General features: G+C 37.3%; 3 protein-coding genes across 3 annotated transcripts in view; 2 read left to right on the forward strand and 1 right to left on the reverse strand.

Moving 5' to 3' along the window:
- Positions 1-25,000, forward strand: part of LOC124627485 (SLAM family member 8) — a 48,767-nt gene that overhangs the window by 4,408 nt on the left and 19,359 nt on the right. The gene's annotated exons all lie outside the window — the stretch shown is intronic.
- LOC128633034 (uncharacterized) lies at positions 1,169-14,238 on the reverse strand. Its single transcript, XM_053681534.1, has 6 exons — positions 13,908-14,238; positions 11,923-12,165; positions 8,917-9,240; positions 8,436-8,711; positions 7,960-8,100; positions 1,169-4,213 (listed from the first exon to the last, which is right to left on the reverse strand). The coding sequence occupies exons 2-6, from the start codon at positions 11,975-11,977 to the stop codon at positions 4,194-4,196; spliced, it is 816 nt and encodes a 271-aa protein (XP_053537509.1). The 5' UTR covers positions 11,978-12,165; positions 13,908-14,238; the 3' UTR covers positions 1,169-4,193.
- The window catches only part of LOC128628780 (CD48 antigen), a 5,277-nt gene continuing 1,912 nt past the window's right edge, over positions 21,636-25,000 (forward strand). Inside the window, exons 1-2 of the mRNA XM_053681537.1 lie at positions 21,636-21,898; positions 24,921-25,000. The exon at positions 24,921-25,000 is cut by the window's right edge and continues 235 nt beyond it. Coding sequence (XP_053537512.1) covers positions 21,835-21,898; positions 24,921-25,000 — 144 coding nt within the window. The 5' untranslated portion in view covers positions 21,636-21,834. The remainder of the gene's footprint in view (positions 21,899-24,920) is intronic.

The following is a 25,000-nucleotide window of genomic DNA, read 5'->3' on the forward strand; positions in this document are numbered from 1 at the left end:
CATGTTGCCCCCTGTCCACCGCCAAAAGTGACTATAGTGAACATATGAGCATCAAAATCGGACCATGGAGCAATGGAAGAAGGAACGTGGTCTGATTAATCACATTTTCTTTCTCATCATGTGGATCAACTGGATGCGTGTGCGTCACTCACTTGGGGAAAACATGGCACCAGGATGCACTATGGGAAGAACGCAAGCTGGTGGAGGAAGTGTGATACTCTGGGCAATGTTCTGCTGGGAAACTTTGGGTCCTGGCATTCATGTGAAGTTACTTTGACACTTACCACTTACCTAAACATTGTTGCGGACCAAGTACAACCCTTCATAGCAAGGGGATTCCTAATAGCAGTGAACTATTTCAGCGGGGTAATGCTCCCTGCTACACTGCAAAAATGTTCAGGAAATGTTTGAGGAACATGACAAACAGTTCAAGGAGTTGACTCAGCCTCCAAATTCACCATATCTCAATCCAATGGAGCAGCTGTGGGATGTCCACAATTGTGTTGTCCTCACCAACAAACAACTAACATCAGGTGACAAAAAAAACACAACAGATTTCAGGATGTAGTCATTTTTTCCCCCAAAAAATAAACCGATATTCAGAAACTAGGTGTGAAAATAAGTACACCCTATAAGTCAGTAACATGTAGAATCACCTTTATCAACAATAACTTGAAGAAAAAAATTTCTGTAGGGGTTTATCAGTCAAAATTTCTCCAAAATGATGTAAGAGACTGATAAACTCCTACAGAAAACATTTTCTTCAAGTTATTGTTGCTAAAGGTGGTTCTACATGTTACTGAATTGTGTGATGTACTTATTTTTCCCACATGGTTTATGAATGTTGGTTTACTTTTGATTTTTTAAAATATCAGTACATTTTGAAATCTGTTGTGTTTTTTTTTTTTTTTTTATTGTCACCTGAGGTAATTTTATTCTATATAAAAACATAAAATTAAAGGAGGGTGCACTTCCTTTTTCCTATGACTGTGCATACAGCAACTAAAGTCTGATGCACTGTTAATGACTTTACTAAACATGTTCAATTCTTTGAAAAGGCAAAAAAGCCATAGTCTGTGTGAGAGTTCTTTCCTCTTCTAGCCTTTTAGCAGCTGACCACAAGTAAACAACATCAACATGCCCCCTTGTGTTGGTGCACTTGATCAGCTTTAAGCTGCGTGTGTAGCAGAACCACAGTGAGGCTTTAAAGGCTTTAAACCACTTTCAGAGAATACACATAGAGAACTTTCCGATAACGCTGTAGGTGCATTTATTTTGTCTTTACAGCCACATACAGCAAACATTTATAGATTAAGAGACCTCAGACACACACTGAATGAGGAAGTGTTTTTTGAGCCTCAGCTTTCGTCTACTTTAGTCATTCACTAATACAGCAATGCAGGACTTTCATGGATATACTGTTTCCATCTCTGGTGTGCTGTTGTTTGCGCTTCTACTGGGTATGTACAGAGATTAATATTGGACATTTTTAATGCACTTGGCAAATTAAGCTTTTTCAGTGATTAACAGTAAACGAGCTTCCTTACTGCTAACCTCATAGGTCAGAGCAAACAATTTTACATGGCATTTGGAGATGTTCTGAAATGCATAAAATACACAGCCGAATATTTACATTAACTAATTTAGTACAGAAATTAAAGTATTTATCTAATCATTTGCTTTTCAAATCACTGATTTTTCTTTGTCATATTTACTCAACCACTGAATATATTTTTCAGTATATATTTCAAAATTGTCCTGGACTCTCATAAGAAATTTGGCATTTGTCAGTACACTAACTGTACACCACTGATGTTCAGCATATTTCTCATGTAACTGTCTGCTCTTATCATTTTCTATCTGCAGGAAAATTATCAGATTTGACTCAGGAAACCCTAAGGTCTTTCTCAAAAAAATAAATATGGCTGTTAATGAAGTACATGCTGCCTATGCAAGCTATTTGGTTACTGCAAATTCTAAGAAGATATAATTATGAAGATTTATAAAGAGTTTTACTGTAGTTGGTGGGCATAATCTGTGGACAAATGAACTGAGAATTAGTTTTTAAATGATTTTGTAGTTAGGATTGTTGTTTTTTTTTTAATAGTGGTTTAGGTACGGGCTTCAGACTGTCTATGGACACATAGCAGTACAACATAACTGATAAAGACAGTTACAACAGTGGAATTAAAGAAAACTGATCTTAGTGACAGTAACCAACACAAAGCAAAATAACAAAACAAAGCAGAACAAAATAAAACAAAATCAAAGCACAAAGCAGACTCAAGCAGCCCCAAAGCAGCAACGTGGCTCCACGAGTGAGGGGGAGGAGCTATACTGAGATAACCACATCTCACTCAGCCCGCCTTAACGCATGCAAAATCGAGGACCTGTGATACGATGACTTGATACTCACGATGGCACATACGAAAATCGTGATAGCGTCTTTAATAGTTGTGACGGCAACAGCTGGCGCACCGACCGGAGCTACGTTAAACTACCATGCTACACAGTTGGGAGCGTTGACAGCACACCGCACTGAGAGTGAGCAGCACATCACACCTGCACACAATCTCGGTAGCCCAACGTCACACTCTGTAGTCCATAGCAATGAAAGGAAGGGGCTGTTTTCGACCATGACACCTTCTGGGAGGCCTAAACAACCACTTATATACTATGGTAGCGATAGAGCCCATTGGCCATGTAGTTAATAAGGGTGACGTTTTAACCACGACACACCCTACTACACCCTTAAAGTAAATCTCTCTCCTTGGAGCATCAGATTGGAGGGAAATTCACACAAAGAAAATTCAAAAGTCCAGAAATCTTTTGGTCTGGGGGAAAGGGACGCTGGCTCAAAATCAGTGTCATCACTACTGCCACTTGTTTCATGATCACTTTCATAAATAAACCCTAAAGCAGTTCAGATGTTGTGTCTGTTCAATTTAACAGAAGTATATAGAGCCTTTGCAGTGATCTTGTTTTCTAGCTGCTCACTAAGCTCTGTCCAGATGCTCTGATTAAGAGTAGCTATGTTGCCATTTTGGACTATGGCCTCTTTGCAAGAACAGAGGACTGAAAATGGAATCCCTGTCGACTGCTGATTTCTTGGGCATCTGGCATAAGCAAAACATGCCAGGCGCCACCCACTGAAATAATCCTGACTCAAAAAATGTCATATACAGTATAAACTTCATGTATTACTGTATTTGCCAGAATACAAGGAAAATATAATCTAGTAATAATATATAAGGATATTATATCTTACATTAGGACCAATATGGTAATGTTGACTCCTAGATGCACAACATATTCAAAAAAACTAACATGGGTACCATGTACCGCTGTAATTAGCATTTCATATCTACATTAACCATACTAGTATGAGCAACGAGTTTTCAGTTCAATAAACATTGACAATCTTAGCTCTCTTGAATGGTGTACCATTATGATTGAAGTTAACTAACAATATTCTAACTGACAGTGTTAAAACACTGTACTTACACTGGCCAGAATTTTGATTTAGTAACTATGTTGACTTTTCCTACACTAACAACACTAATTTCCACAAGAGCATAATGAACAGAAGTGTCACATCTAGTGGTGGCAGTGAAGTGTAGCAGATGATCTTGTGAATCAATGAAAAGTAAAGAGAACTGTTTATTGAAGAAAATGATATGATTTGTCTTGAAAAAGTCTTCAGCAATTCGCCTCTAAAAGGGTGCTCACACAGAGGAGAATGGCGCCTATAATTCAATGTCTAATATTTTAAAAATGGAAGCAGCACAAAGTAAACTTTTAGTGAGACAAAACCGTACAAACTGAGCACAAACGATTGAGTCTATTTTCACGGAGTTCCACTTCACGCAGGTGCAATGGGGTGGTGTGGGAGAACTTAGGAAGCTTGAAAACAAGTTGTGCAGCTGCATTCTGGATCAGTTGCAGAGGTTCAGTGGAGCTTACAAGCAGATCTGCCACCAGCGAGTTGCAATAGTAGTCCAGTATCGAAATGACAGGAGACTGAAGAAGCACTTGAGTGGCCTGTGTGGATATAACGGTTGAATCCTTCTGCTGTTGTGAGATCAGAGAGTTGTCCAGGGAGATTGCAAGATACTGATGTGGGGATGAAAAGCAGTTCAGATTTGCTGGGATGAAGTTTCAGTAAATCAGTTGGTAAAACTGAAGAACCTGGTTCAGGATCTTGAAAGTTGTTCTGAGAGAGAGAGAGAGAGAGAGAGAGAGAGAGAGAGAGAGAGAGAGAGAGAGAGAATATTGACTACAGACAGTGTGTTAGAGGATTTTGGAAAGAAAAGAGAGGTGACACTGTTCGGTAGTTGCTGATGTCTGAGGGATCCAGTGTGGATTTCTTCAGGATGGGTATAGCCCTTGCTCTCTTGATTTTGCACTGCAATATGCCCCTTCCCTCCACTAACTATAGCTGCTTGACAATTTCTGTTGAATGATGTAAAGTCTTAATACCAGCACCCTGAATTTTTCTGTACTGACCAATATCTTTTCATTTAAATCCTTTGTTACAGACTACCAGGAGCAGGGAGGGAAAAAAGTAGTTAGTTATTATTTTTATATTTACAGCCCCTGGCAAAAATTCATCACACTGTGGAACCACACTCAGAGGATGCTCACCTAGATATTTTTTTTAACTTCTTAGCATATAAACAAATCACACAAAACAACTTTTTATTTAATTAATGGCATATTTTTTTCCATATAAAATAGAGTAAAAAATTATGGAATCAACAAACACATCACAATTAGTACTTTGTTGCTCCTGAATTCTTTGAGGCATGGATTACACTAATAAAAACAATATTCTCCATAAAGCTGGTTCCAACTATCTCGAATAGTGGTTCACAGATCAGAGTTGCAGGATGGAGCCAGGTCACGGACCAGTTTTTAAATGTCCACCACTAATTTTCACTCGGACTGAGATCCGGACTGTCTGCTGGCCATTACATTGAGTTGCTCTGCCTTTCCTGAAGAAAAGCTTTAACTCTCCATCATTTTATCATCCTGAAAAATTACTTCCCCAAACCTAGATTCTATCAATGGAATGAGGAAAAAAAAAAAAAGTGTCCAAAATCTTTATATACACCTGTGCACTGACTTGAGGTCCCGCCGGTCCTTTACCGGACATGTAACCCCATATCATAAACAAGTGGGGAAATTAATTTTCTTCAGGCAGACATCTTTATATGTTTCAAGAGAACGGCACCAGACAGAAGTTCCAGCATCATGTCCTTGGCCAACGCAGATTCGTGATTCATCAATGAAAATCAATTTCATCCAATCATCCACACTCCATGATTGCTTCTCTTTAGCCCACTGTAACCTTGGTTTCTTCTGTTTAGGTGTTAGTGCTGGTTTTAGTTTGGTTTTTCTATACATAATTCCCCATTTCATATTCAGCCGATTTCTTACAGTTCTGTCAAACGTTTACTCCTGTTTCTGCCCATTTGTTTTGTAGTGAATTTTGGCATATTGCTTTGAGTTTTCGATCCTGACATTTCCCGTCTTCCTTGATCTACCTGCATGTTTTCCTTTTATAACCTTCATATTTTGGTTATACTTGCAGCAAATTTTTACACACTTTTTTGTTAGCTGACTGGGAACAACCAACATCTCTTACCATACTCCGTGTTGGATTTCCTTCATGAAGGAGTTTCATAATCCTTTCCATTGTTTCAATTGACAATTCTCTTGTTGGGTCATGTTTCCTTTCAAAAAGTCAAAAGGTTAAAGGTCTTTAAGGACTCTAAACTGAAAACTTATTAGCATTTTTAGACTTGTGCTAGTATTTGTTTTAGAAATGCAAATTACAAGGTGATTACATAAATGTGTCGTCAACACAGTGATTCCCTAATTTTTTCCTCTACTTGATCTGGGAAACAATATGCCATTAATTAAAATGTTTTACGAAGCCAAAATTTCCAGCTATTAAACAAAAATTTTGTTGCCTCAAATCTGATTTTTATTTGCTACGAAGTAAAAATAATAATAATAATAATAATAATAATAATAATAATAATAATAATAATAATAATAATAATAATAATAATTAAAAGCTAAGTGAACATCTTCCAAGTGTGGTGATTCCATAATTTTTTGCCAGAAGTTGTATTAAAATACATACAACTATAAATAGTAATAATCTGAAATATCCAAGTTATCAACGAAACAATATATTTCTATTTCATATAGGCTACCATTTTTAAGATAAGACTCTTTTATTAATCCCTCATACAGTAAATAAGGCTGTACACCAGGGCTGGAATGGAAGAAAAGTTCAGGCCAGAGGTCTGACACCAACCAAGACCAGCCCATACCCTCCTAACACATTGAGAACAAATGTTGACCCTTACTGTAATTTACAGTCACCTAACAAGTTATTAGGAGCCCCTGTTCGTCTGATCATTCATGTAGTTATATATGAATTTGTAATTACAAATATTAGGCTACATTCAAGCAAGATAATTAAAAAGACTCTATTGGCATGCTTGGTCTGAAGGGACTATTGGCGTGGTCCCTCTCTTACCTTGTTCTTGAGTTTTACTTTCCTTATTGTCTCTCTTTCTGTCCCTTTCTCTAGGATTCTTAGAGTCATTTACTGCATAAAGACATTTAAGCTCAACATGGCTTGCTGTAGAAATGATTACACTGACAAAAACTGTAACCCACAAATAAACTCTTGCCATTTTTATACATGTCATTTAATTTTCTCTACTGCCCTTTGAGTGTTTTTGCATCAGAAGGATTGTCGCCAACAGGTTGATTGTCTCCACCTTATTGGAAAAGGGCAACATTTTAACCTTACTGCAATTTGTGGGATTATAAATTTGAAATTCTAAGTTTCATACAGGCACATTTCCTTACAGCTTTTTTATTTAGAGGATATAAACCTTAAATAATTGAAAGATGAGGTTTCACCTTATGAAAGCATGCCTAAAGCATATACAGTATAAAACTTATTTTCCCCCTATACCCGTGTTTTCACTCCCTGGATGACACTCGTGGGAGATCTCTGAACCAGAACTACCACTGGGCTGAGTGGGTATATTAAAATGGTTGGGTATATTAAGAGTGATTTTCTAAATGACCCACAAAGATGTAGCTACAATACTAACCTAAATGATTTAATTAGTGCAAGATCACCATCTTAACAAATGCATATTGAGATTGTGACAAATGCTAGACATCAAATTAAAACTTTGTTCCCTTTTGGTCTGCCCTCACTCACTAATTTTACTCACTGCTCTTGGATGATTGTGAAATGTAAGCCTACCTTCTGTCACAGCTAGCTAAATAGTAACTAGTTAACTAGTCACAGACTACCAATGTTAGCTACTACCTTCAGTTTACATTAAGTTAGAGCTGCTAGCTAGATAGTCCTAGGCTGATATGACACTGCTTACTGTTTATGAAAGGGCTTCATTTTTATAGTGAGGTTTCTTACAGACAATCTAAAAATTCTCTCCTGATTTTCCAAAATGAACTGTATGCATAATGTCAAGTATGCAGCTAGTTACAGTTTTACTTACTAGTTGTTAATATTGCGGTTAATACAGCCTAATTAGATAATATTCATCATGTCTTTGCATATTAGACTGACCTGTACTTTTAAAAACTAATTTTGCTGCATTTTACAGCATCCTCTCTGAGGGTTTCTTTTTTGTGCCCTTTCCCTCTCTGCTACACTGGTCTCCTTCTTGTCCATTATTCTGTACAAATTCTTTTTACTTTCATTTTTTCAGTTTAGGCAAATGATTACTAATACTGTTGCAAGACCAGTGGGACCAAACTTAATTTCTAGGAACTGCAGGATTTTAGCCCCTTGGATTCACTGCAGGCAAAAACAAGAAGAATCTCCTGATGGTCATTCTGGTCCTGCTATACACATCAGTTTTTAAATCACTTCAAAGTATGATGCTGTAAATCTCTCACCTTTGCATTTCTGGTAGATGATTGTCCCCAAACATCCAAGAATTCCTCCAAACATTGCTCCTATCAATCCTACAGTGATTCTACCATGGAGTACATCTTGAGTACTTCCAGGCTGAGTGCTGTTTCTTCTTGGTTCTGGCTCTAAAAAAGTAACACATATGCAGTTGAGGAAAAAACATTCCCCAGTGGAGACTTATCTGGGGCTAAAGAAAAAATCTTCGAGGCTACAACCCTGAATGCCCAGACCAGGCATTCCCCTGAATCAGTCCAATAATAACTTTGATAAAATTAAGATTTTAGTTGTTGTTTCACAGGGAATGTTTGATGTGTTATAAATAAATCATATATTAACAATCAACAACAATAGTAAACACAACCCATTTATCCTATTCAGTTATTTTTAAGTTATTCATAATAGTATGAATGGATTATCGCTAAATGCGTTTATAAACCTTTGATAAACATGGTAAACATACCTGTACATGTCACACTCTTGCTGGATGATTCTTGGCGACGGTCATCAGCAGCAGTACAGGAGAAGGTTACTACCCGGTTGGGTGTGAAAGATGTCCACAGCACTGATTCACCAGAGTCTCCCTGATCGCCGCTCCAGAAGGGTTCACTGAAGCCATGCTCAGGTTCCCAAGAAAGAGAAACTTCACTGTTCATTGATAAACAGCCAAGAGAGATCACACAATACCCTGAATCCAGGGAACTGTGCAGCAGACGTATGCTTGGATTATCAAGTCGTTCTGAAATTTAAAAAAAACACTATTTATAATGAAATCTCAATAACCAATATTAAATCTTTGTTACTGAGAAAAATAGAATTATAGGTTTCCAAAACCAATAATCTATCATCAATTTAACAGTTAATGAAATATCGGTCCATGTGATTTTTATTTTTTTTTGTAAATATATGAAGTTCCCATCATTACATAACAATGAATTACTCACCCTGAACAGAAAGCTGAACAAAACTGTTCTTCCTTTGAGTGGGTATTCCGCCTACCAGCTCCACTCTGTATTTTAAAGCATCTCTGGATAATACATTTTTAATTGTTAAATGGCCTGAAGACGTATTCAGCTCAAGGCGTCCACGAAATAAGGGAAAACGGTCAACATTCAATTTTTTGCTCTGAAAGACTGCAATATTTGTTAGGTTTTCATAGATAGTCCAACGAATTGTACTAAGAGACCATGAGGGATCAGCATCTGATGGCAAGACAACAGACTCGCCAATGTAACCCGTGACATGCCTCGTGTCCTCACCTCCAATTCCTGGAAGGGGAAAAAAAAAAAACCTCAACAACTGATCCAATAAGTTATCCTGACCAATTACAAATTATAAAATGACTTATTCAAGTGTACAGAGCGCTCCAGAATTATTGTCATCCCTCATAAAACTGAGCAGCAATTATTGTATTAAAAAAAAAAAAAAAAAAAAACATAAAAAGCAAAGTTTACTGCCATATGAAAGAATGAGATGAGGCAACAAAGCATTTCACTGAAGCAGAAGTTTTTCACTGAAGGTTATGGCAATAAAAGTATATTTAAAGTTAAATATATTATGTAGCAGCATAACAGCACTTAAAAATAAATATCTGGAGACAAATTAAAGAAAAAGTTAATTAGGTGTGAATTAACTGAATTGAAAATAAAATGGTTTGACATGAAAAGAGCAGAAAATAGAGATCTACACCGTACACTACGGAGCACATCACACAGGGAAACTGTATTTAGGCTCATTGTTTTATGAGCCTCTGCCGTAGTCAATGAGAATCTCTCACTCACCCATGCATCCTCTCAGGTAACATGTTTAAAATGTGTCAGTAACAAGAAATCCAAGCACAGACACATACAAAGATCATTTGGTCAGTGATAAATAAGCCAGCTTTCATCGTCAAAAAAATAAATACATTTTATATCCAGTCCCTCCTAAACATGGTGTGTGCTAAATGCATTGGCTTACTGCTACCAGCCTGCCCTCACTTTCTACTTTTTTTCACTTAACTGAATGACTGGTCTTATTTGTCTTAATTTATGGAGTTATGTTGATTGCATTCTGTATATTTTGCATATTTAATATTTCTTTAATTACATTAAATAACTAGGTTTCACATGTTTTTAAATTCATGTGTCTAATTGAAATAAATAAGCTATTTAAAATTGGCAAAATAAATCAGTATATTTAAAAACACCAGTAAATCCTGCAAACTATTTGAAGCCAGTCAGTTTCCTTATATGTAAATTTACACAAATTCAGGAGCTCTGATAAGATACAAACATTTTTTCTAAACTAACAGGATATACTCCTATGAACAATTTGTGAATAAATTTGTTCGTATCCAGCATGATAAGGCCCAGTGTTTTGCAATGATCATCTCAGTCTCCATATTTAAACCTGTGGCGTGAATTGAAAAGGGACTTTTCAATTATTAAGCTATATTTTTTTTTTTTTTTTCTGGGAGTAGTGGACCAAGATCTCTACATGTGTCTAAAGTGTCTTAATGCCTAAAGCAATATTAGGCATTAAGAGATTCCGTGCTGTTATTCACTCCAGATCACATAAGGAATAATACACTGGAGTGTTTTAGATCACAGTGATTGGTCAATGATTACAGTGTTTAATTTATTAATGAAGAAATATCAAGCATTTTAACAGTATATAGCTAGATTTAACATTGTGGTTTTCTCTCTCTGTAAGGACAAACAAACAAACAAACAAAACACAGCCTGTCAATTTAGAGAAACTGGAAAGCGTAAACTCCTCTGTTCTGAAAGATTTCCTGTGCTGGGAAATTTTAAAAAGCCCTGTGACTATTGGAAAGCATGAACACTCCAGACCAGTGGTGAGGCCAGAAATTGGGCAGTGTGTGGATCTGGATAAAACCCAGGCTAACCCAAAAGAAAACTCAAATGCTAGTAGTCCCTCAGAAGAATTTAAATGACTGTTCTTCTGACCGTTTTTAAGCCTAATTCACTTCAGTATACAACATGTCATCAGAAATGGCAGTTTACTTTCAAAGTGGAAAGTACAGCATTATTAATTAATATAAAAAATGTTCAATTGTATTCATATGATTTTCACAAGTTACCCAGGTCAGGAAAATATTTCAGAGCTTTGAGCCATGACTGACTGAGCTACCGTTTGTAACCTAAGCCTATATAGGTAATGTAAGGCACCAGCTGAATACGACTCATGTCCAAAACTGTAAATTTTAATCAATCAATCATAAAATCTCTCATATAAACCTATTTACTGTAAAGAAAAATATAGAGGAGATATTAAGGTCAAATGACCCCAAAAATAATTTGTGGAGATATCTATTCCCTAACATGAGAATGGCTACAAGAGTGCTTTTTGCATGGACCAGGCCTCCAAAAAGGGGTCACACTGGTGCATTAGCGGGAGCAACATATATACACAACATGGAAGCCAAAGGTGTAAATGTAATAAAATACAGATCTCTTTCGTTCATAGCAAACGAAATAACCAAAAAAATAAAATAAAAAAAGTTCCCATACTTAGGATTAATATGCGAAACAATAAGGAAATACGCCTCTATTCATAACACACACACACACAGAAATAGTTAACCGCAATTAATAATAAAATAAGCAACAGTTATTGTATTAAAAAAATCATAAAAGGCAAAGCTGAAAGCACGAGATGAGGCAAAAAAGCATTTCACTGAAGCAGAAGTTATTTTCATTCAGTAAATTTCATTCATTCAATAAGTTCTTTATTCTAATATTTTGAGATACTGGATTTATGATTTCCATGAGCTATACGCCGTAATCATCAAGATTAAAACTAAAAACAAAAAAGGCTTGAAATACTTCACTTCATGTGTAATGAAACTAGAATATGTGAAAGTAAAATTTTTTTAATTAAACTACTCAGTTAGTAGCTACATAAAGATTCATTTAAAAGAATATTATTTATAAAGTTGCACCTACCTTGATGGAAAAACACCATCAAACACATTACTCGAATGGACACACTCTCAAACATCGTTTTTCAGTAGGATGAAGAGTAAAGTTTCAAAATGCAACCGGTCACAATGCTCCAGTTTAGGATCCTCAGATCAACTGGAAACCGCCCTCGGCTTACACGAGGTGAATGTGACGTGATCAGAAATACCACACACGAACGAGATGTGACAGAGCCCCAAAATGAGTATAATACTTGAAGCATAAAGGCTGCAAGACATAAAAGACAATATGTAATGTAAAAAGCACAACACTGGCAAGTCTGCTTGCAGGACAAAGACCATGTTCATTAGCATGATATGAATAGGCATTATGTATGCACTTTTTTTTCATTAATGGTTTGCTCCTGTAGCCTGACCTAAACACTGATTTATGGAGCTTTAAAATAAAACTGCATTTCCACCAAAAAATTTACATCTTTCTGTAAAAAAAAAAAAAACTAAACAAAAAAACATTAAAAACAGCAATACACTTTTATTTATAAAGTCTGATCGAAAAACAGGGTCAAGGTCACAGCAAGGTCAAATGTCTAAAAACGTTCTTTTATAGGTGTGTTTGACTTCATGTTGCTGCGCAGACCAATCGGTATCTGACTTGAAGCAGTGCATGCCCCTGAACTCATCGCAGAATCAATCGCAAGCACATGCCCCTGAACTTTTTCAACTCATGTCTGTGTGAAATAAACAGTTATGGAAATGTAGAAATGAAACTTAAAGCGCCAATCTCCTCTTGAAGATCCGGGAAAAAAGTCTGTTGGTGCCTCAGTGACTACTTCACTCAGAGAAGCTGTCAATCACAGCTGTCAATCATGACATCACACCCCCAGTTTTTATAGCATCAAATAAATAACTAAAATCAAACTTATTTTTTTTAAAAAACGAACACTTCAACTTACATCAACGTGATAAAATCTAGTCCTACCTAAAATGACAGAAACCCTCTTTGGAAAAAAATTATTTGAAGTGTAATTTGATTGTTTAGTTTGTCTCACGTCCCGTTAGATTACGTGGAGAGGGCGGGGTTTATGACCTATACTGCATCCAGCCACCTGGGGGCGATTTGGCTTCACTTTTCATGACTTGTGCAGCACACAGCCGCTGCTGAAGTCGAACACACCTACTAACTTCCCTGTTTGTCAGACAGAGATGCAGGAATGTGCTGCGTGACCTGAGCCACTGCCCAGTTTCCCTCTCAGGCTGAGGTACCCCTCTGGCATGCAGAACAGCGCTGTGTGAATGGACAGGAAAGGAGAGGATTTCCCATGCCTGATAAAATCATTCTGTAATCACTCCATTAAAGATCCGCTCCGTGGTCTCCAACCCCCCTCTCTCGACTAGAGAGATTTAGTTTTGCATTACAATCCACATTACTGTCAGTGCTTGATCCGCTGAAGTAGTAATTTGGTAGTTTGTTTTTGTATTGCTGGTGTTTTGTTTTTGCTCCCGTTTTTCTAATAATGCTTACAGTTGTACGAAATAGCGGCTTTCTTGGAAGTCTAATCCAACTAATGGAGCTGATCTGATCTAATATAAATAACACCAAATTCGCTGTTCTTGGTGGAGTTTGTAGACAATGCCTTCACACGTAAAAGGAGAGAGAGAGAGAGAGAGAGCGAGAGACAGACAGAGACATACTAGGGCGTTAGCTGTATTATTATTATTATTATGGGGCTGAGCCCAGATTCTTCTCCATCAAAAAAAAAAAAAAAAACGTTTAAACTGTACTTCTAAACACACTGTTTCCATGCAGTTTTTTGTATTGCATGTAAGAGTTGGATGATTAATAAATGTGAAAATCTGACAAAATATTGGCGTTATCACTCTTTGTAGGAACAACTAATCTATTGTTGTATTGTTTATCTGCTAAAGTGCCATGCAAAGTACATTATCTTTCCTTATGCTCTGCTCATATCATGTTCAGGTAAACCGGAACTCATATAGACATCTACACACCTTGTTTTCCTGCTCAGCTTCAGAGGATGTTAGTGTTTCAGTATCAGCCCAGTTGGTTAAAATAAATATCTGCGTATATCCGTTTTCCCCCTCACTCTGACTGTGAGCTGGCGTTTGGCAGAACTGACAGTGAAACATGAGTACTTCCACATGATTTCCTGTAAACCCCGTCTGCTTGGTCTCGCCTCCATTCGCTGAAGATACAAAATTACAACACTGCCGTCTTCTTTTACTGAGGTTCAGTTACACAGTGACAAACTGCTCCAAGTGGAGAATTATTCGTGGATAAAGAAGGGGTTACGCCCCTGAAGAGAGGCTGCTAAAGGCAGAGCAACATTACAGAGCTGGAATCAAAGCTCCAGCAGATAAATAATTATTATCGAATATTTAACAAACAGTTTGTCACACTGTAACTCCTGTAAAGTATATCCATCTATCCATCTTCTATACCGCTTTATCCGTTTCAGGGTCACGGGGGACCTGGAGACTATCCCAGGGAGCATCGGGCGAGGTGGGGTACACCCTGGACAGGGTGCCAATACATCGCAGGGCACAATCACATACACACTCACACACCTTTGGGTTACTGATCAGAATGTCGGAAGTTCAAGCTCCAGCACTGCCAAGCTGCCACTATTGGGCCCTTGAGTACAGCTCTTAACCCTCTCTGCTCCAGGGACGCTGTATCATGACTGACCCTGCACTCTGACCCCAACTTCCTAACATGCTGTGTATGCAAAGAAAATAATTCCACTGTGCTTTAATGTATATGTGACTAATAAAGACTTATTAAACTATTATGACCATATTAATAATAGTATACAGAATAAAAACAAACTAATAACCTTCTATAAATATTCTAAATGAGCTGGGTCTCAGGATAATATGGATATATGCTGTATAACAGTAAATGAAATTTCTAGTACTTCCATTCTAGATGAGGCAGAGGCAGGCTCAGAGAGTGAATTAGAACCCTCTGAGCATCAGGAGTCCAATTAGACAGGTACAGGTGAAAGGGTTTACTGGCTGACTGTAAAGGGACATGCTATAAGAGAGTAATAAGAAAAAAAGATAGACATGGAATTCTTTAAACGGAAGAGGCGTTACAGGCGTTATGAATGTAATTTGTAATCCAGGTGAATCTGATGACTTTTAAGGGGGTAGAATACTTTTGCAAGGCACAGAGTAAACAAGTAACTTTTGGTACAGTGCACGTTTATCTATTTTAATAGCTGTGCATGTTTTAGCAGGACCACAGTGGGTATCAGTGACGCAGTTCTTCAGAAGTGAGAAAGCTCTAAACCACATTCAGAGAATACTCTATACACGAGAAGGAATTTGTATTGATGCACTTTTTTGCCTTTACAGCCGCCCACAGCAAACATTTATAGATTAAGGCACAGACCTCAGACACACAGTGAGTCAGGAAGTGTTTTTGGTGTCTCAGCCTTCATCTACTGTTGATACAACAATGCAAGACTGTCATGGATACCATGTTTCCATCTCTGGAGCTCTGATGTTGGTGATTCTTCAAGGTCTGTATTGAGATAAATATGGTAGATTCTTAGTCGCCATTATCAATTAAGCTTTCTTTTTAAGAATTTGCAGTAAATGAGCTTCATTACTGGTAACTTCATAAATAAGGGTCAAATGATTTTACATAACATATTTGGACGTTTTTTTTCTAAATTGCACAAGATACACAGCTTGAGTAACTGCTTAAAGACACCACTGCTGTTTAAAATATTTCTTGTGTAACTGTCAGCTCTAAACTTTTTTATCTGGAAAAAGACCTGTGAATGGCTGAGGAATGTCTCATCGTTCATCACTGTGTGCTTCCCTGAATGCGTGCATATTGACATAAAGTCTGATTTTCACACTGACAAAACACAGAGATTATGTCTGTAGTTGATGTTTATGTGTACTTACCATATATCTTTATGTGTTAATGTGTTGATGCAAATGAGAAAGAGGAAAGATACTGAATACTTGAGATGAAGTGTGAATTTGTAACCAATGAGCAGTCAGGTCCTCACTGTTTTTAACGGAAGCTAGAGAAACAGATGGCAAACATTTTGGACAACCCTAAACACACTCAAACTTAAAGTGTGGGGGAGTCCGTTACAGACCCACCCTGGTGTGGCATTCATCAAATGTGGCTGTTCAACTTATTAACAAGTGCAAATTATTTTAAAATAGGAATAAGAACATATACCTGATGAAAAACCAAATACATGTGGATAATCAGTGTGTGAGGAGTCGTTTGTGGGCATGCTACTGTATGGAAGGAAGGGGAAATATTCGCTGCCACTCTAAATTATCTACCTTGTATGCAGCATGACCACTCATAATTGTCAGTTCTTACTTAGAAATAAAATATTGGCACAAAGTACCCAATTAATAGATTTCAGAAAGGAATAATTGCATATTTTCCTTCGCTACAACATGCAACCTACTGTTGATGTGGTGCTCATTAAATGGAGCTCAAAACACAGTGGCGTACTGATAAAGCGTACACACATACCAGCCAATCATAATTCAAACTACACAAAGGCAGCAAAACCATGTCTCGAAATGTGGAATTAACACCAAGACTGTTACAGGAAGCATAACTATAAAGAAGACATTTTCTTGAGAAAGTGGAAAAGCCCAGTAAAACACTGTGCATTTATTATAACATGGTTACTTACACTTGGAAATGAGTAAGACTCATCCAACAGGTTAAGGCAAATTTAAAAGATACAAAGGTTAAGGTAATTGGTTGGTGTTGTAGTAGTCATTGTTATTGTAGTTGTTTGGATGGCAGTTTCAGTTTGGTGTCTGCTAGTAGAATACGGACAAATTGTTTTTGTTTAACACAAGCAGACAGAAAGCTTTCTGACATACTAATTGCTGATGTGTTATGTTTTCCCCTGCTGCAGGTGTGCTTGTTGTTTTAGCTGATACAAACACAGTGAAGGTGTACAGAGCTACTGGAAGCTCCCTGGATCTAACAGTGAACTATTCAAAACAATCAGTGTCATCAGTTAGGTGGAAGTTCAATGAGAAACAGTTTGCTGGGTATTCTCAGAGCCAGTACTCACACCAGAATTCCCAGTTCACTGGACGGTTAAAGGAGGATAATGATAAAGTTGGAATAACTATACAAGATCTTCAACCCCAAGACTCTGGGACATTCTCAGTAGTTGTAGATGGAACTGAAAGACAGTATCCAACACAGATGTTTACAGTTTATATTCAAAGTGAGTATGACTTTTTATACAAAATTAATTCTAAATTTAAACATTAATTGCATACGTACATATATTCAATTTAAACCCTCAACTCTCTCTTATATAACAGTGTTTAGTCAGACCTTAACCCTTAAATGGGTAATGTATCCTGGGAGATACAAACATTTGTTTGGAGGTGCAATGATTGGGTGGGTTTAATTTCGGTGGAAAACACTGAAGAGTGGGCTGGCTCAAGGTCATGAGGTCTCAGGTTCTTTGAGTCCTGTACCATAAAACATTTAGGTTCCCTGGTGTTCTAGTGGCTAGCATGTGGCGCTCTCACTGCCGCACCCTGGGTTTGATTCGGGGGAACCAATGCCGGTCACTGGAGTGTTGTACGAGCCAGTGCACTCTCAGTGCCAGTCCCAAGCCTGGAAAATTCAGGAAGGGCATCCTGTATAAAACATACGGGTGATCTGCTGTGTGACCCCTAACAGGAGCGGCCGAAAGGGGGGGAAAGCAAACTCCAAAACTGGCATTTAATTAATTTCATTACAAATATCAATGTTGTCTGACGTTTGACAAAGTGATTTGATCACGACATTGGACCTCATTTGTCAAGCTGGATACAAACAGATTTATATTGAAAATTGTTCAAAGGAGCATTTACACATAAAATTTGGTATTAATTAAAATGCTGTAAATTAAAAAAATGTTCATGATCTACTCATGCTGCTGAGTGTGTGTTAATTCACGAGTTAAAAACCTAACTAATGTAAACCTCGGCTTCAAAAGCTTCAAATCAGCTTCAAATCATATAATTTCAATAAATTACTGCACTTTTATTAAACATATTACACTGTCACATTTTAAATAGCTTATGTATTTCAATTGCACTCCCAAGTTTAATGAATATTTTATAAACATAGTTGTTTTTTATATTAATCACTATAAAGCAAAGTGAGATAAATCCACAAATAAAGACAAATAATCCTGGTCATTCAATTAAGAGGAAATGCTGCCATATAAAAGGAAGAGAGACTTTATAGCTCATAGCATAACTGGCTTCTGTTTGCCATAATGATTGAGTGAGCCGTCTGCCCATATATGTCATGTTAAACCATTCACCTGAATTTACCTTTTCTGTAATTTGGCTCCAGATTTTGGCTGTTCAGTTACTGTTACTCTGTTCATAAATATATATTTTTATTGGCAAATATATGACTCAAAATAACTTCCACTTCTACCTCTGAGAAAGTTTTTCTTGTTGTTTTCTCATCATAGTAGCTCTGTGAGCTTTGCCTTTTAGTGAGTTTTGTGAGCATCACCAAATGCAAAATCAGCTATGCCGTGTATGCACCTGGGAATTTTTGAGTGATTGCATTCATCAACATACAGTATGAGTGCGAGTATGAAGAAAATCAGTGTTTTCTGAAGCTTTTGTAAATCCGGTGGAAATGTTTAGTTCAGTTTGGCTTATGCATTTACACCCAACTTCACTAAATGACTGATAGAGGCCCAATGTTTAAAAAAATGTTTTAAAGCAGTTTGTACACTTTTAAAAAGCAATGCCAAAAAGCATTCATCTCATTAAAATATATACCCTAAATGGGCAATGTATCATGGAAGATACAAACTGTAAAATGAAAAATAGTTTTTTCTGAGCCTTGTAAACTAGTAAAATAATAAACGCATTGTGAGTGTGTGGTTACAGTTACTTATTTGTTTTTGTGCGTTTGTGTGTGTACATGTATGTTTGTATGTACATATGTATATATGTATGAATAGTTACCATAACAGCTGTTATGCTGTTATGTTCTGCTCCCTGTGATTCCTCTCATCAGGAGATAGTACTGTCCAAACCATATTCATGTTTATCTGTCCCTGTACACAATCCCCACTATGTTTACTGCAGTTAAAATCATAATGTGTTGTAATAGACTAAATGTAATCTGGTTTGTGTAATCTGATCAAGGTGTTGTGAACAGAGGAGTATTTTAATGTCAGAGTATCTTTATATTTATATAATATGCTTCATTACATTTTTTGGATATCACTCTGACTGAGAGAACATTTTATTTTAGAAAAAGAGAAAGCAGGAGGGAGAGGGGAAGCATTTGTACTTTTAAAGTAAAATGTTTATTCTCTAACTATTCTCTGGATTTGGCCTTGATATCTGTTTCTGGACTGTTGTGAATGACCTCTGGACAGTTTCTGACTCTAATTTTGTATACTGGACTCTTGTATTTATTAATAAAGCTCCAGGACATGGATCCTCACACATTTCCTGAGTCTTACGAATCATTACATTTAGCAGATACCAGTTTGCATTAAAAGTTTAATTTTGTTTATGTTTATAAATATGTAAGGGAAGCAGTATTTGCTGGTTAGTATTTCTGAAATGAATCAGCTTATGAAATAATTAAACATCTACTGAAATGTATTTGTTCTGGAATACACAATCTCAATGTACTTAAAATGAATCGTGCCAGCTGTAATTCAAATCACAGGTTTATATTAAAGTACTTATTATAATACATTATTGGTTTTATATATAATAACCACTTACACAGAGACTTGAAAGCCACACACTCCATGCAAACTAATTTTTAAAAATGTGTGCAATTGTTGATGTGGTTATGTTTTCTGTAAGGGGATGTATATTTAGTAATTTTTGAATCCTCTTTTTTTTTTCAGTTTTAGTATTGAGATATGCAATGTAGTGTCTGATCCTGAACAGCTACACTGCACACAGTAGAGGACCACACGTGGGCCCTTAACACAATCTCCTTACCCCAAAACTGCCCAGCTGTGTCTCCATGTTCTCCTTCTACCAGATCTGCTGATAAATAATATTTTAGCTTTGAAATTTTACTTTAAGAGCATAATGGTTTGCAATAAAAAAATACTTGCCAGTGGATTCTTTGTACAGTAAATGTCATTTGCAATCCCGACGAATCTAATGACTTTTAAGGGGGTAGAATACTTTTGCAAGGCACAGTAAGTTTTTTTTTTTTGTTTTTGTTTTTGTTTTTGTTTTTTTGTTTTTTTTGGGGGGGGGCAGTGCATGTTTATAGTAAGTAAGTAAGTAAAATTTATTTGTATAGCACGTTTCACTCAGCAACGCTGACCGAAGCGATGCTAAAATTTGGGTGACACGATCAAACATCTGTGCCCTGGTCAACAGCCTTGCAGCTGCATTCTGAACCATCTGAAGACGAGCCAGAGATGACTGAGGAAGACCCAAGTATAATGAATTACAGTAATCTAAGCCAGAAGTAATAAAAGCATGAATAACCTTCTCCAAATCCTGGAAAGACAAAAATGTTTTGAGTTTTGAAATAATCCGTAGTTGATAAAAACTAGTCTTAACGACCAAATTTATCTGCTTGGTTAAGCATAATTCCAGAATGAGTCCAGAATGAAGCCAAGGTTCCGAACCTGGGAAGAAATTGAGGAAAAGTGTTTATGGAGCTCGTTAATGAGACCATCTCTCAATCTCAGGGGGCCAAAAACAATTATTTCAGTTTTGTCTTCATTAAGTCGGAGGAAATTATTTGTCAACCATTTTTTAATGTCATCCAGACAGTCCAACAATGGCTGAATGGAGTCACCAGCTTTCAAAGGAATGTACAACTGGGTATCATCAGCATATAAATAAAAAGAGACATTGTGAGCCCTAATAATATTCCCCAATGGCTGCATATATAAATTAAAAAGAAGTGGGCCCAAAATGGAACCTTGAGGAACACCACTAATAATAGGACTAGAAGAAGAGCAGAAATTACCCAACAATAGGGTTAGGTGGCCTATAGATCAAGGCACAGAATAGCGTGGAAGAGGTCGACTCTAACACAACACACTGCACCTCAAACGACAAGTAACTCCCAACAGAAACTCTCTGAATGTTCAGTGACTGTTTAAAAACCATAGCAACCCCACCGCCCTTACCAGAAAGCCTTGGAGTACTAATAAAACATCAGTTCGGTGGACAGAGTTCCTCGAAGACGGTTGACTCACCAGGACTAACCCAGGTCTCCGTCAGGAATCAAATATCCAGGTTATGTCTGGTAGAAAAGTCATTTAAAATGAAAGTTTTGTTGCACAACCAGGGCCATTTTCATAGGAGCCTGAGGTAGTGAGGTCCGATCCGGTGAAACGAATTCCAGTTGTCGGAGATTTAAACAGTTCACTCTTCTCTGACGAATCCGTAATCGTGGAGGAGCAGAACAATTAGACGAAAGTAGGAAGTCCGGGAAAATAGGCAGATGAAAAGCATATCTGTAATACCATGACCGTCGTGTCGAGTGGAGCCCTTCCAAGCTTAAGGGAAACTCTACCGATTGTCTGGAGGAAGCGATTGTCCGTCTGATTCTGACCCGAACACCTGCACGATTCCCTCTCTTCCTGCGGCGCTTCCTTAGAGGAGGAAAGCAGCAAGGTAGCCGGCGAGCGAACTCCACCGCGGGTCGGCTGGACGAGGATCGTTTATCCATTTTATTAGCTGTGTGTGTTTTAGCAGGACCACAGCGGGTATCAGTGACGCAGTTCTTGAGAAGTGAGAGAGCTCTAAACCACATTTCATGCACCTTTTTTAAGACACAGACACACAGTGAGTGAGGAAATGTTTTTTGTGTCTCAGCCTTCATCTAGTGTTGAGTCAACAGTCTCAGTCGAGCTGCAGCAGCTCAAAACAGGGGTTAACTAACACAACAATGCGATATTGTCACGAATACCGTGTTTCCATGTCAGGAGCCCTGATGTTCTGGATTCTTCAAGGTATGTTTGAAGATAAATATGGCACCTATTTAGTGCACATAATCATTTAAGCTTTTTCTTAAAGCATTTAGTGTAAATGAGCTTCATTACTGGTAACTTCATAAGTAAGGGGCAAATTATTTTACTTAACATATTTGGAAAATTGCACAAGATACAGAGTTTGGATAACTGTTTAATAATGTGCATTACTGCAGAATCACTTAAAGGGGTCATAACATGATTTTTAATGCTTTCCTTCTGTTTGGGTGTGTAAGGTATCTGTCTGTGCATGTATAAGATCTGCAAAGACCCAAAGTTCATATTTTCCTCCAAAGGGATTTATTCTATCGATCAGAGAACACTGTTCCAGACCTGTCCAAAACGCCTTGTTTGAAGTTCAGAATTTACTTCCTCAACCAACTATGTCACGGAGGCATAATGCCGCCTAAAGGTAGGCACAAAGAAAGAAGGCGAGGCATGTCATGGAGATGCTGTATGTTTCAATGCGAAAGCAAAACCCTTTGTTTAGCCTTCCAAAAACGGATGAAATTAGGAATCAGTGGTTACTGTTGCTTTTATAAAGCTGTTCCTGAGCAGTACAACTCAAACATGTGCTTGTGCATGACGCATTTTACAGAGGTCAGCTTCCTTAACCTGGGCGAGTACAACGCAGGCTACACACAAAAGCTACTCCTAAAAAGTGGAGCGATTCCCACTTTGCTCAGACAATCTTGTGCTTCTTAATCAGAAACTGTAAGTGTGTTTGATTATTTTAGGAAGTATCTGCTATTGACTGTTCCAATGCAGAGTTTTGTGTTGTGGCTCAGTTGTAGACCTCTGCTAGCATGCTAGCTAAAGTTTGCTAAGTTGCCTCAGTTTTTAGCTGTTTTTGTATGTTGGTGGTCTGACAGAGACGTTGATTGTAGCTGCTGTTGTGATTGTGTCTTGAAACAGTTTATATCAATCAAATCACAAGAATCCTGCTCAAGTCATGTTTGCAAAGTTGGTTCCACTTGATCCTCTGCATTTTCTGAATTGGGCTGGAACTGATATGGTAAAACCGATGACATGCTGCTTAGAAGCTTAGAATTGCTTTAGAAGATTTGGAAGCTGAAAGCTAATGCCCAAGGGGTGTTACATTTCCAGCACATGCGTGAGGCTTTTGGCCAATCACTACACAATGGGTCAGCTGGCCAATCAGAGCACTCTGGGCTTTTCAGAAGGAGGGGCTTTGGAGAAATCGAGTGTTTCAGGCAGTCTGGAAATAGATGTACTCCAATAATATACATTATTTGACAAATAATGCATTTTTTGAACATTAAAGCATGTAACTTATTTTATTACACCCAATAAACAAAATAATTAACTTTTAAAAAATCATTATATGACTCCTTTAAAAAAATCCACCATCCAGCTGAGTTTTAGTAATTGGCACAGTTCCTGACTGCACAGCTCATAATAGGGTTGCATGGTACTGTGATATTAAAGCTTTAAAATACCACTAAAGCCACTGTATTTTTTTAACAATAGTATCATCAATATGGTAGTGCCTGTAAGAAAAAATGATGTCATATATCTCAAATATCCCAAAGAAGAATAACTTTATTCCAGCATGGCAGTGACAAAGTACAGGAAGCACTTCGGGTTCATCGGAGTCAAAGTGAACCCCGAAGATTATCAGTACAGGCATTTTACACTGTGTTTCAAAGCAGTATACCTGGTTTTTAAAAGGTTTGTACAAGGTGCTTTAAGTGCTTGAATTTGGCTTTTTGAAATGTAAGTAATTGAAAACCTTGAAATTAGCCATTTTATATCTAATAGTGCTTAGAAAGTGCTTAAATTATGAAGTCAACAAATAAGAAATCTCTAAATAACTTTAAAGTGTTTATTTTCGATAGAACACAAATACAGTCCTTTCACATAAAATATGACTCCCTGCTGCAGCCCCTCCCCTTCCTCTAGCTATTCACTCACTCACTGAAACAGAGACTTCTCAGGCCCCTTCTCAGGCCCCTTTAGACACTTTTCCTCAAAAAGGCACCTAGCGACACATCTAACAACTGTTTGGGCAAACTTTAGCTACTTCTCATGAAAGAGAGTGGCCAGTACTCCCCCGTGAGCGTGAGGTCCTGCATTCCCCCCAGATACACCTCTCTCTGCAGCTACTCTGCTCGGTGAGGAGCAGCACAATCATTAACTTCTAACTTTCTTTCTGAGTGATCATTTTAGATATAGACGAAATCACAGCACAGCAGTTGTCTTTAACTTATGTGTATGGCGATCTTGTCAGAGAACGTCATATTATAAATCAAGATTTTAGCAGTGCAGAGCAGCAGCTTGGAAATCAATCACTATTTCATACTCCTTCCTGTTGTCTGACAACATGACAATATCTTTTTTATAGTCCTTAAAAACAACAACAAAAATATAATATGTTTGAAAGCCCTGGAATTTCATTATGAAGGATCTGTACGAACCCTACAAAATTAGCCGTGTTTGATCATATAGGAGATCATTTCCAAATTCAGTAATTTATTCATAATGTTGTGTTCATTCTTAGTACTCAGAGGACAATTTCCATTTACATGATTCCATTGCTCTAGGAAACAATAGATGAAATATGTGGCACGTTGAATTAGTTGCTTGTCAGTTGCATCATTGTTCTTAAGATTTTCCAATAGCCAGTTATTCATTCTCATTAATAAAGAATTCAGAGGAAAATCTGGTTTGTCTGTTTTCATTTATATCTATGTATTTCTGTAATTTTGGTTCATTTTGTACATGAATTATGAATTAAAACAACATTGTGTGGTATTGTGATACTACTAGGTATTGTGATACTACTTGGTACTGTGAGCTGGTATAGTATCGTAAGATATGTTTATGGTACAGTGACAATCCTAGCTCGTTATATTACTATGCTCCTACTCTGCTTAAACTGGAAATAGAAAATCATCACCAGGGAAAAATCAATGACAAACAAGCATAACATCAGCTGGTTTCTGATGTGTACTGCCATTTGTTATGTTTTCCTCTGCTGCAGGTGTGTGTGTAGATTTGTCTGACACAGTGATGGTGCTCAAAGTTGGGAGCTCCCTGGATCTTCCTGTTCAATACCCAATT

The sequence above is a fragment of the Ictalurus punctatus genome, chromosome 7, assembly GCF_001660625.3.
Source record: "Ictalurus punctatus breed USDA103 chromosome 7, Coco_2.0, whole genome shotgun sequence".
Lineage (NCBI taxonomy): Eukaryota > Metazoa > Chordata > Actinopteri > Siluriformes > Ictaluridae > Ictalurus > Ictalurus punctatus.

Bases quoted from the DNA above. Each gene is read 5' to 3' on its own strand.
- LOC128633034 (XM_053681534.1), bottom strand. From the start codon at position 11,977: ATGTTTGAGAGTGTGTCCATTCGAGTAATGTGTTTGATGGTGTTTTTC. The intron at 9,241-11,922 runs GTAGGTGCAACT...TTCCCCTTCCAG, and splicing joins GATGGTGTTTTTCCATCAAG to GAATTGGAGGTGAGGACACG. The intron at 8,101-8,435 runs GTATGTTTACCA...TTACTTTTTTAG, and splicing joins CAAGAGTGTGACATGTACAG to AGCCAGAACCAAGAAGAAAC.